General features: G+C 46.4%; 1 protein-coding gene across 2 annotated transcripts in view; it reads right to left on the bottom strand.

The window, feature by feature from the left end:
- The window catches only part of lamb2 (laminin, beta 2 (laminin S)), a 54,383-nt gene that overhangs the window by 15,915 nt on the left and 26,328 nt on the right, over window positions 1-12,140 (bottom strand). For both annotated transcript variants that reach the window (XM_046343758.1, XM_046343759.1), the window contains exons 3-7: window positions 7,852-8,021; window positions 7,601-7,736; window positions 5,086-5,159; window positions 4,121-4,309; window positions 3,840-3,903 (exon numbers count right to left, since the gene is read on the bottom strand). In XM_046343758.1, the coding sequence (XP_046199714.1) occupies window positions 3,840-3,903; window positions 4,121-4,309; window positions 5,086-5,159; window positions 7,601-7,736; window positions 7,852-8,021 (633 nt within the window). The remainder of the gene's footprint in view (window positions 1-3,839; window positions 3,904-4,120; window positions 4,310-5,085; window positions 5,160-7,600; window positions 7,737-7,851; window positions 8,022-12,140) is intronic.

Here is a 12,140-nt window from a genome sequence, read left to right as displayed (position 1 = left end):
CCGTAGCCCCGTTTCTTTGTATTCTGGACCGTAGCCCTGTTTCTTTGTGTTCTGGAACGTAGCCCTGTTTCTTTGTGTTCTGGAACGTAGCCCCGTTTCTTTGTATTCTGGACCGTAGCCCCGTTTCTTTGTGTTCTGGAACGTAGCCCCGTTTCTTTGTATTCTGGACCGTAGCCCCGTTTCTTTGTATTCTGGACCGTAGCCCTGTTTCTTTGTGATCTGGAACTTAGCCCTGTTTCTTTGTATTCTGGACCGTAGCCCTGTTTCTTTGTGTTCTGGAACGTAGCCCTGTTTCTTTGTGTTCTGGAACGTAGCCCTGTTTCTTTGTGTTCTGGACCGTAGCCCTGTTTCTTTGTGTTCTGGAACGTAGCCCTGTTTCTTTGTGTTCTGGAACGTAGCCCTGTTTCTTTGTATTCTGGACCGTAGCCCTGTTTCTTTGTGTTCTGGACCGTAGCCCTGTTTCTTTGTGTTCTGGACCGTAGCCCTGTTTCTTTGTGTTCTGGAACGTAGCCCTGTTTCTTTGTATTCTGGACCGTAGCCCTGTTTCTTTGTGTTCTGGACCGTAGCCCTGTTTCTTTGTGTTCTGGAACGTAGCCCTGTTTCTTTGTATTCTGGACTGTAGCCCTGTTTCTTTGTGTTCTGGACCGTAGCCCTGTTTCTTCTTGCCCTGTTTCTTTGTGTTCTGGACCGTAGCCCTGTTTCTTTGTGTTCTGTAGCCCTGTTTCTTTGTGTTCTGGACCGTAGCCCTGTTTCTTTGTGTTCTGGACCGTAGCCCTGTTTCTTTGTGTTCTGTAGCCCTGTTTCTTTGTGTTCTGGACCGTAGCCCTGTTTCTTTGTGTTCTGGAACGTAGCCCTGTTTCTTTGTATTCTGGACTGTAGCCCTGTTTCTTTGTATTCTGGACCGTAGCCCTGTTTCTTTGTATTCTGGACTGTAGCCCTGTTTCTTTGTGTTCTGGACCGTAGCCCTGTTTCTTTGTATTCTGGACCGTAGCCCTGTTTCTTTGTATTCTGGACCGTAGCCCTGTTTCTTTGTGTTCTGGAACGTAGCCCTGTTTCTTTGTGTTCTGGACCGTAGCCCTGTTTCTTTGTGTTCTGGAACGTAGCCCTGTTTCTTTGTGTTCTGGAACGTAGCCCTGTTTCTTTGTATTCTGGACCGTAGCCCTGTTTCTTTGTGTTCTGGACCGTAGCCCTGTTTCTTTGTGTTCTGGACCGTAGCCCTGTTTCTTTGTGTTCTGGAACGTAGCCCTGTTTCTTTGTATTCTGGACCGTAGCCCTGTTTCTTTGTGTTCTGGACCGTAGCCCTGTTTCTTTGTGTTCTGGAACGTAGCCCTGTTTCTTTGTATTCTGGACTGTAGCCCTGTTTCTTTGTGTTCTGGACCGTAGCCCTGTTTCTTTGTGTTCTGGACCGTAGCCCTGTTTCTTTGTGTTCTGGACCGTAGCCCTGTTTCTTTGTGTTCTGGAACGTAGCCCTGTTTCTTTGTATTCTGGACTGTAGCCCTGTTTCTTTGTGTTCTGGAACGTAGCCCTGTTTCTTTGTATTCTGGACTGTAGCCCTGTTTCTTTGTGTTCTGGACCGTAGCCCTGTTTCTTTGTATTCTGGACCGCAGCCCCGTTTCTTTGTGTTCTGGAACGTAGCCCTGTTTCTTTGTGTTCTGGAACGTAGCCCTGTTTCTTTGTGTTCTGGAACGTAGCCCTGTTTCTTTGTGTTCTGGGACCTGTTTCTTTGTATTCTGGACCCTGTTTCTTTGTGTTCTGGAACGTAGCCCTGTTTCTTTGTATTCTGGACCGCAGCCCTGTTTCTTTGTATTCTGGACCGTAGCCCTGTTTCTTTGTGTTCTGGAACGTAGCCCTGTTTCTTTGTGTTCTGGAACGTAGCCCTGTTTCTTTGTGTTCTGGAACGTAGCCCTGTTTCTTTGTATTCTGGACCGTAGCCCTGTTTCTTTGTATTCTGGACCGTAGCCCTGTTTCTTTGTATTCTGGACCGCAGCCCTGTTTCTTTGTATTCTGGAACGTAGCCCTGTTTCTTTGTGTTCTGGAACGTAGCCCTGTTTCTTTGTATTCTGGACCGTAGCCCTGTTTCTTTGTATTCTGGACCGTAGCCCTGTTTCTTTGTATTCTGGACCGTAGCCCTGTTTCTTTGTGTTCTGGAACGTAGCCCTGTTTCTTTGTGTTCTGGACCGTAGCCCTGTTTCTTTGTGTTCTGGAACGTAGCCCTGTTTCTTTGTGTTCTGGACCGTAGCCCTGTTTCTTTGTATTCTGGACCGTAGCCCTGTTTCTTTGTATTCTGGACCGTAGCCCTGTTTCTTTGTGTTCTGGACCGTAGCCCTGTTTCTTTGTATTCTGGACCGTAGCCCTGTTTCTTTGTGTTCTGGAACGTAGCCCTGTTTCTTTGTATTCTGGACCGTAGCCCTGTTTCTTTGTATTCTGGACCGTAGCCCTGTTTCTTTGTGTTCTGGAACGTAGCCCTGTTTCTTTGTATTCTGGAACGTAGCCCTGTTTCTTTGTATTCTGGACCGTAGCCCTGTTTCTTTGTGTTCTGGAACGTAGCCCTGTTTCTTTGTGTTCTGGACCGTAGCCCTGTTTCTTTGTGTTCTGGAACGTAGCCCTGTTTCTTTGTATTCTGGACCGTAGCCCTGTTTCTTTGTATTCTGGACCGTAGCCCTGTTTCTTTGTATTCTGGACCGTAGCCCTGTTTCTTTGTATTCTGGACCGTAGCCCTGTTTCTTTGTATTCTGGACCGTAGCCCCGTTTCTTTGTATTCTGGACCGTAGCCCCGTTTCTTTGTATTCTGGACCGTAGCCCTGTTTCTTTGTATTCTGGAACGTAGCCCTGTTTCTTTGTGTTCTGGAACGTAGCCCTGTTTCTTTGTATTCTGGACCGTAGCCCTGTCTTTCATTTTTGTTCATTGATTTCACCTGTGTTAATTTCTCACCTGGTCTCATCAGCTCCCTATTTAGTTCACTTCTTTCTGTTTACATGGTTGTGAGTTATTGTTTGTTTTTGACGGCATACCTGTGTTTGACCATTGCCTGCCTGTGGCCACGATTTCTGCGAAGGCTTGATAAACATCTGCCGTGCTCTGTGTGACTCTACACCTTTTTCTCCCTGAGTATTCATTACATTACCTCTACCTACATGTACATATTACATCAATTACCTCGACTAACCTGTGACCCCCGCACATTGACTCTCTACCAGTACCTCCTGTATATAGCCTCGCTATTGTTATTTTACTGCTGATCTTTAATTATTTTGTTTTTTATTTATCTAAAAAACACTTAAAACTGCGATGTTTGTTAAGGGCTTGTAAGTAAGAATTTCACTGTAAGGTCTACTACACCTGTTGTATTCGGCGCATGTGACAAATACATTTTGATTTGAGAGCTCCCATTAAATGTACCTTAAGGGTGCACTAATGAGTGACAGTCTAAGGTTTCCTTAAACAAGAGTGCAGGGCAGTAATGAGCATGGCAGTGTGCTAGCTACTCATTCAGTGTCTGTCTGGACAACATGGAACATCCAGTTTAAGGGTCAGGGTCAATCCATACCTTGGTTTTTATTAAGAACAGAACCTCCCCTGTCACTACTTAGGGAAGGCTGCTCTTACTCCTGGGGAAACAGTGAAGTCATACCAGTCCAAATAGAAGAGACAGCTTGTGTGGGGGAGAGAGAGCAGCTGGTTTTCATATCCCGTGCAGACTGTCATGTGCCATTCTGTTTAGGTGTTGTGCTGTGCTGAAATTATAGGGTAGGGTGACAGTATCATGTCAGCGGTGTGAGTTTGGCTTAACATGGGGGGGGGGGGGGAGTGGTTGTTAGTTGTGGTGAGTGTATCTTACTCTGAATGTTGGGGCTGTAGGGGTCCTCAATGTGTATGGCAGGGTCCAGAACTCTGTAGATTGCCTGGAGGAAGAAGAGGGACAGGACAGGTGGTTGAATGCCATTTTAATGTATGTGTACAACTGTAGTAACCTAGTGAGCACAACACATTGAAATGACACATTTTCAATGCCTATTCAAGCAAATGTGTCTTTTCAACCAAAAATAAGTATTTTCAACATCTTTCCAATGTCTTGTGGTCATTGGCTAGGGATAAATCCCTCTTAACTATCAGACTCACCTCTCCCTCTGTGGACGGCTCGATGTCAGAGTAGCGCGACTCACAGATGACGTCGTCTACTTTGCGTAGGGGTCCCTTAGATACCCCGGGGAAGACCGAGCCACAGTCATAGGCAAAGTAGCGGTACACCTGCCAGTTACGTCCAAAATCTGCCGATCGCTCAATCACCATGGCTGCTGGGCGAAATGTCTGTGTGCCAGGAGAGGGATGTGATGTGTGTAGTTGCTCATTTGAAGACACAGAACATTGTTATATACTGCATAGATTTGACACACTGTTTGAGGCAGGGGTCTCCAACAGGTTGATCGTGAGCTACCACATATGAGTAGCTCGCCAAACAATTCTGAAAGTACATGCAATTTTCACGTGTTCCACCACAAACTGTCGTAAACATATCTCACAAGTATCCCGACACCACAAGCTCCAAGCTACGATCTAACTGAACAGTGACATTATCCCACCCCTGGTTAGCCACTACTGGCTTAAAAAGACCAACCTAACACTATCTGCCAATTAATTTCCAGCAATATTGCCTCTTTCTGTCTGTGTGGTGCAGGCGTTTGTCCATCACTCCATGTGTAGCCAGTTGATATGATAACCATCTTGTGGGTTGACAGAAATGGAAAAAAAGGGGAATTAGACAAAGTATTCTGATGTGATTTAAGCATTGACATCAACTCAGAACATCCAATGTTGCTGTTGCTCTATGAATAACTGTAATACAAAACAAAACATCATTTGGGAAAATATACCACATAATTTTGGGGAAAATAACAGATTTTATAGGGCCCCGTTAGTTGTTTATTAAACATTATTTTACCAGATGTATTGACAGACAATACAGTGCACTACTTTCTCTTGTACACTAAAGAGCCGTAGCTCGTGACATGTTTATTAAGTAGCTCTCATGATAGAAAAAGTTGGAGACCCCTGGTCTAAGGTTTACTAAGTGCTCTATGTCTAACCTTGAAGATCATGATAAGATGAGTAAAATGGAATTCTGCCTCAAGGTCCAGCTGAATGAAGACATCAGGCTTTCCTGAAGACAAAACGAGAGGGATGGAGAGAGAGAGAGAGAGAAAGGATGAGAGAGGGCATGTCAAGCTTTATGTTGTTGCTATTACATCTATAATGTATGCACTCAATCAACCTGTCAATCTGTCTGTTACAGGAAATGCAAACCCGTGTTTTCACCAGTGATAACTCAACTACCAGCTGTGAGGGAAGCCCCTGTCCGTCTCTTGGCTTGACTAATGGCATCTGAACAGGAAAAGGCATTCTCGTCTTGGCTGGAGATGTGGTCGTCCACATGGGTAATCCCACACACTTCCTGAGCATGATCCATCCTTAAGAACCACTCGAGTTGGCCCATTATTCACAATGAATTGGTAGAGAAGAAGTCTTAAGTTCCAATAGTAGTGTAGGGGGTTCTGCCTTCTGTCCCCTTCTAGCAGTTGGACCATTTAACTGCTACAGCATATAAATAACATAATAACCACAGTAAATAGTCCCGTCAGAAATGTCTATATGCCACAACGTAGCTCAAAGGGAAATCTCTGAGAACACCCTAAACACATGCTCATAAAGCTAAGTGTTTGAGGATCCTTTCCCCATCTCCAAATGTAGTCTGAAGTGAATACAAACAGCAGGAAGACAACAGTAAAATTCGTAACTCTGCACATGAAAAAATGAGAGAGGTAATGACAGAGTACAGCTTCCGGGGTTGGCACCTCAACATTAACATCACTAGCTATCTACCCCTCAGGCAGGCTGTGGTGTGGTGTGACGGGAGCCAGGCCTGTGGAAAAGTAACACAATAAAATAAAAAAGACTGGAAATAACAGAGAGAGAGTGTCACAAATCTTCTGAAGATTCATGCAATCATAAACCAACCTGACACACACACAGTGTAAATACACACAGACACACATTGGTGAGTAAAAGGTCAAACTGGATTTCGGCCATTGGGTCTGTGCTGTAGGCTGTGAACCATAACCTGCACTCCTTAATGAAAGGCTAATCAGGAAGGAAACGGAGGCAGGGGAAAGGAGAGGCAGAGGAAAAGAGAGGCAGGGTGTGCTAGAGCCAAGGAGTCACGTTGGAGGAGAGGGAGAGGAAGAATGAGGAGGAGAGAGAAGCAAAGAGAGGGAAACGGCAAAGGAAGGGAACAGAGATAGAACTGGAGAGTGGGAGAGGGGTCACAGCAAATAGTTTCATATGTGTTTCTCCCATCACCGCTGTTGTGAGGCTTGGTTAATGGAGAGCAATTAGTAACTGGTACACTCTACTAACGGAACCAACCCACTCGCACATCCTTCTAGTAGCCTACTTGGTACCACTTCAAACAGAGTAGAAGTGGCACAAGCTGCTCTACAGAACAGTGGATAAGGTACCCACCCAACCTAGCCTTCCACTCCAAGCCCTTAAGGAAGTAAGTGAAGGAAGGGGCCTCACACCAGAGGGACACAGGGACAGTGGTCTACACACATATAGCACAAGCAGCCCACTGTGCTCCATGTCACATACTCTAAAGCCCTGCTAGAAACGCCATGGAGACTGGGAGTAAAAATAGTGACTGTTTCCTGTCCCCCACCTCTCAGTGTTCGACATAGAGTACAGGCAGTGCTATACTGGTCCACAGTAGTCAATCACTCAGAAATAGACCTGAAATGGGGCTTTTGTTTGCAGTGATGTGGGCTCTGTATTAACAATGAAGAAGGAGAATTGCTCAGCTGGTGTCTTGAAATCCATTCTCCAAATCAAATTTTCTATCCCTCCCTCAATGTACACCCTCTCACTCTTTCTCTCACTCTTTCTCTCCAGCTCCCAATCTTCCTCTGACCCCTTCCCTCCCTCCCTCCCCACCCTCCTTTCCTTTCCTTTCCTCTCTTCTCTTTCTCGTTCCTCCCTTTGTTGACGTGCCAGGGTACAGCCTGCACTGTTATTATACTCATACAAACAGCTGTGGGCCTGTGGCTGGTCTGGGTCCGGTCCAGGCAGAGTAAAGTAGGCTACTACAGAGAACAGAGGGTGATTTAGTGTGATGGAGGCCATGGACCTCTGGGCTTTGAAGGCCCTTCAGAGCAGAGCTACCAGGACTCACTGTAATGACGCACTGTGGCTTCCAGGATCGTCGGCCCCATCTCTCTCCCCCATATCTCACCCTCTCACTACTGCTTCCTTTTATGATCCCACTCATGATCTCTCCCTCTTCCACTCCCCCCTCTCTTTCTCGGTCTCTGAACAGACCTGTTATTAATAGTAGTAACCAAGATTAGGCCTCTAATAATACGGATGATATGGATTCTGTATGAGTTCATACCACTGACAGCTGCATGCTGGGGGTATGTCATGTAACCGAAGGCAGGGGGCACAAATAGACGACAAATCTGTTTTAACACTGCTTCTCATAAAATCAAAGGTTCACTATTTAAACATGGATATAATTGCAACCTCTATGAATGCAATCTCAATTCTCACCATTCTCCGACTGCCACCATGACTTCTTGCGGTGTGGTTTGAACGTGGTGATGACGTTCTCAATGCGGTGACTGATGGTGTTGTAGACAGGATCATATGGGCGGCGAGAGTCACACTGGAAACATTTCTTCTCATCCTACAGGGGTCAGAGGTGACACAGGTCAGAGGTCGAACAGAAGCTCAGGACAGAGAGAGGTAGGGGGAGTGAGAGGATGTTGGAGACCCACACACACACACACACACACACACACCTGTAAGTGACTGACGATGCAGTAGGGGTCTTTCTTCCTGGAGCCGCATGTAGATGATGCCTTCAGGCTCTTCTCACGGCCCACCAACAGGTCTCCTGTTGCCGGGTAACAGCTGCCATGGGTACAGCCGTGGGCGTGGTCTGGCTCCCGGGCAGTGGCATATGCCAGGGCTGGAGAAGAGAGGAAGGAGAGGAGGTTAAGGACAGGAAACAACATCACAGCAGGGGGATGTTATTGCAGTCACTTAGAGTGAAGAAAGAAAGACAATGGTTTCGCTAGATGGATCACTCCTCTGTCTTAGAAAACAAAATCACTCTCTGTCTTTCTACGACATTACCACAAACTCTAATCAGTACAGGAAAAGGACATAAAGAGAGGAAGTAAGCCTACGTTTAATCCTGAGACTAAAGATGAGCCCAACTAACGCTGCTGCTAGCCCACCTGCAGCTCAACAGTGTTTAAATAATAGGAGTAACAATGTTGAAAAAACACTTAAAGAGATTATCTTTTGGGGGAATATGTTAGCAGTGCCTCTCTCTCTTTAAGTCCAAAACGGTTGACCTGACATGGGGCCCTACAGCCGCTAAATCTGGAAGCGAACCCAAAGGTCAATTAGGAGGTCAACGAGGTCAGGTTCTGACAGCACAGCAGGAAAGTATGTGTGTATGTGTGTGTGTGTGAGCATGTGAGCTTGTGTGTGTCTTTTTGTGTTAGTTTATGTGGGTGTGTCTGTGCATGCATTTTCGTGTTCGTGTGACTCAATGGATGAACTGTGTGTGGGGTGTTTGAAAATAGCCCAACAGTCGTCAAGCAGTCCAGTCAACATCCTGAAATATATTCCTAGTGAAGCGCCAGTGGGACGGGGAGACACTCAGTCTAAAGAGCAGGGCCAGGTCTGTCTGTCTGTCTGTCTGTCTGTCTGTCTGTCTGTCTGTCTGTCTGTCTGTCTGTCTGTCTGTCTGTCTGTCTGTCTGTCTGTCTGTCTGTCTGTCTGTCTGTCTGTCTGTCTGTCTGTCTGTCTGTCTGTCTGTCTGTCTGTCTGTCTGTCTGTCTGTCTGTCTGTCTGTCTGTCTGTCTGTCTGTCTGTCTGTCTGTCTGTCTGTCTGTCTACAACAGGTGCTTCTAAGGCACTCTATGGATACAAGAAGCAAAAAACATGCAACACAAACAGAAATAAATCTGTGCACAATGGATCAACATTCCGTATTCTGCTGCATATTACAATTTTAGGACAGCTTTGGATTGTGAGTGTCCTAGGAAAATTCCTGAGGAGATTTCACAGAGACGATCAACAAAAACATGACACTCTCTAGAGGAAACCTGTGTTTGCCTGGCATACAGACAAGTCTCACACTGGTACCACTGCCAGGCACTGAACACACACACACACACACACACACACACACACACACACACACACACACACACACACACACACACACACACACACACACACACACACACACACACACACACACACACACACACACACACACACACACACACACACACACACACACACACACACACACACACACACTCACACTCACAAAAACACACACACACCACAGTGATACACTTGGCATTCAGTCAACACATAATAATGACTGTACCTTTGAAAATGTCTTGGTCATATGTTTCCTATGCCAACAGTGCATTTGTGTACACAGACAATGATGGGAATATGCCAAACACATCACCTCAACACGGAGGACATGTTATCTGAATGCTGTAGTAGTGTTATCTCAGTTCCCTTTCCTGTTGCCAGGAAACTTCTGTGGTAAATCAAGCTAGGCCTGTGTAATTATGCTGTAACCCCCAAAATCTGCCCTCAACAATTACTTAGCCAATTAACAATAGAAGAACAGAGATAAGCAAGGCTTTAAAAAAAAAAGCAAAACCAAACTAAATGGCCTGAGACATAGCTGCGCAGGAAACCTTTCCTTATTTTTCTGAAAAGGCCATAGTCTTCAGTCATGAGGGGTATATAGAGAGGAGGGGAGAGAGAGAGAAGAAAGAGTGAGATGTGAAAAGAAAAAGGAAGAGAGAGGGGGAGAAGGAGAGGGAGAGAGATGGGGGGAGAGAGAGAGGGAGAGAGATGGGGGGGAGAGAGAGGGAGAGAGATGGGGGGAGAGAGAGAGGGAGAGAGATGGGGGGGAGAGAGAGAGGGAGAGAGATGGGGGGAGAAGGAGAGGGAGAGAGATGGGGGGGAGAGAGAGAGGGAGAGAGATGGGGGGAGAGAGAGAGGGAGAGATGGGGGAGAGAGAGAGGGAGAGAGATGGGGGGGGAGAGAGAGGGAGAGAGATGGGGGGGGAGAGAGAGGGAGAGAGATGGGGGAAGGAAGGAGAGGGAGAGAGATGGGGGGAGAAGGAGAGGGAGAGAGAGGGGGGAGAAGGAGAGGGAGAGAGATGGGGGAGAAGGAGAGGGAGAGAGGGGGGGGGAAGGAGAGGGAGAGAGATGGGGGGAGAAGGAGAGGGAGAGAGAGGGGGAGAAGGAGAGGGAGAGAGATGGGGGGAGAAGGAGAGGGAGAGAGATGGAGAGAAAGCCGATGAGTAAATACAAAGCCTCTGTAGTGACATAGCAACATGATATCTATTTTGGTCGTTGGCACACACTCAAAGGTGTGTGTATAAAGAGAGAGCTGAGATGGAAGGGGAGGGAGGGCTGATGTATAATTTCAGGGCCTCTCCTAAACTCTTTTATCTTGTCTCTGTCTTGTCTGTCTCTGTTGGAGAGCTTTCACAGACATTCTATACCCCTGTCTCAGTCCCTGGACAGAGGCTGAGGGAGTTGACATCACAGTCCCTCCAGAACACAATAAGATTGGCTCACCAGGTTATATATAGTTATCACATCAGTCAACTGAAAGTATTTATTTCATTTCAGTATTTATTAAGGGTGAGAGATATATTTTGATCAAAGCACAACGTGTAAGAAGAGAACCTGTAAGCATATTTGATGATTAACCACCCTCTTTCTGTCAAGTAAGTCATATGGAAATTGGTTTGAACAAATTAAATTCCCACTTGATGCTTTAATAACGAGCATATTTGGAATGTTTGATTTCAACCAGAGAGGATGGAAAGGGATGGTTGACTAAGCAGCAGTGTGTCCATCTCATCTCAGCAGCTCTCTCTTACTCTCTGCCATTCTCTCCTCTTACCCATACATGGACAGGCAGTGAGGAATGCAGGCTGATCAGCTGAGAGGGGGGCGTACCTCAGAGCTAATAAAGCCTAGCCTAGCCACAGACCAGGATAGGTTTTTATTTGCTTAGACACAGAACATGAGTTGTATTAGCCTAGCCACATACCAGCAGAGGTTGTATTAGCCTAGCCACAGACCAGGATAGGTTGTATTAGACTAGCCACAGACCAGGATAGGTTGCATTAGCCTTGCAACAGACAAGGAGAGGTTGTATTAGCCTAGCCACAGACCAGGAGAGGTTGCATTGGCCTAGCCACAGACCAGGAGAGGTTGTATTAGCCTAGCCACAGACCAGGAGAGGTTGTATTAGCCTAGCCACAGACCAGGAGAGGTTGCATTGGCCTAGCCACAGACCAGGAGAGGTTGTATTAGCCTAGCCACAGACCAGGAGAGGTTGTATTAGCCTAGCGACAGACCAGGAGAGGTTGTATTACCCTAGCCACAGACCAGGAGAGGTTGTATTAGCCTAGCCACAGACCAGGAGAGGTTGTATTAGCCTAGCCACATACCAGCAGAGGTTGTATTAGCCTAGCCACAGACCAGGATAGGTTGTATTAACCTAGCAACAGACCAGGAGAGGTTGTATTAGCCTAGCCACAGACCAGGAGAGGTTGTATTAGCCTAGCCACAGACCAGGAGAGGTTGTATTAGCCTAGCAACAGACAAGGAGAGGTTGCATTAGCCTAGCCACAGACCAGGAGAGGTTGTATTAGCCTAGCCACAGACAAGGAGAGGTTGCATTAGCCTAGCCACAGACCAGGAGAGGTTGTATTAGCCTAGCCACATACCAGGAGATTGCACAAGTGAGCTTAGCCACAAACAATACATTCTGCTGTACAAGTCAACTCTTGAACGTAATGCTAACAAGAAGAAACATCCTCCCCTTTTGAGCAGAAATAAGGAGATCAAATCCATTAAATGTGCTCTAAACTGACCATCGTTATAAATCTCAGTCAACATGCTGTTCCATCTTGAGTGATTCTCTCCTCTTCCCTGGGCTATGACTGGAACTCCACTGCACTATGCACTACTAATGTGGTTTATTATGTGTATAATAATAGTTATTTCCATCTCTTCCCAAA

The sequence above is a fragment of the Oncorhynchus gorbuscha genome, linkage group LG03, assembly GCF_021184085.1.
Source record: "Oncorhynchus gorbuscha isolate QuinsamMale2020 ecotype Even-year linkage group LG03, OgorEven_v1.0, whole genome shotgun sequence".
In the NCBI taxonomy this organism is placed as follows: domain Eukaryota; kingdom Metazoa; phylum Chordata; class Actinopteri; order Salmoniformes; family Salmonidae; genus Oncorhynchus; species Oncorhynchus gorbuscha.
Note: the sequence above shows the minus strand (reverse complement) of the source record. Positions and strands in the feature narration are given on the sequence as shown.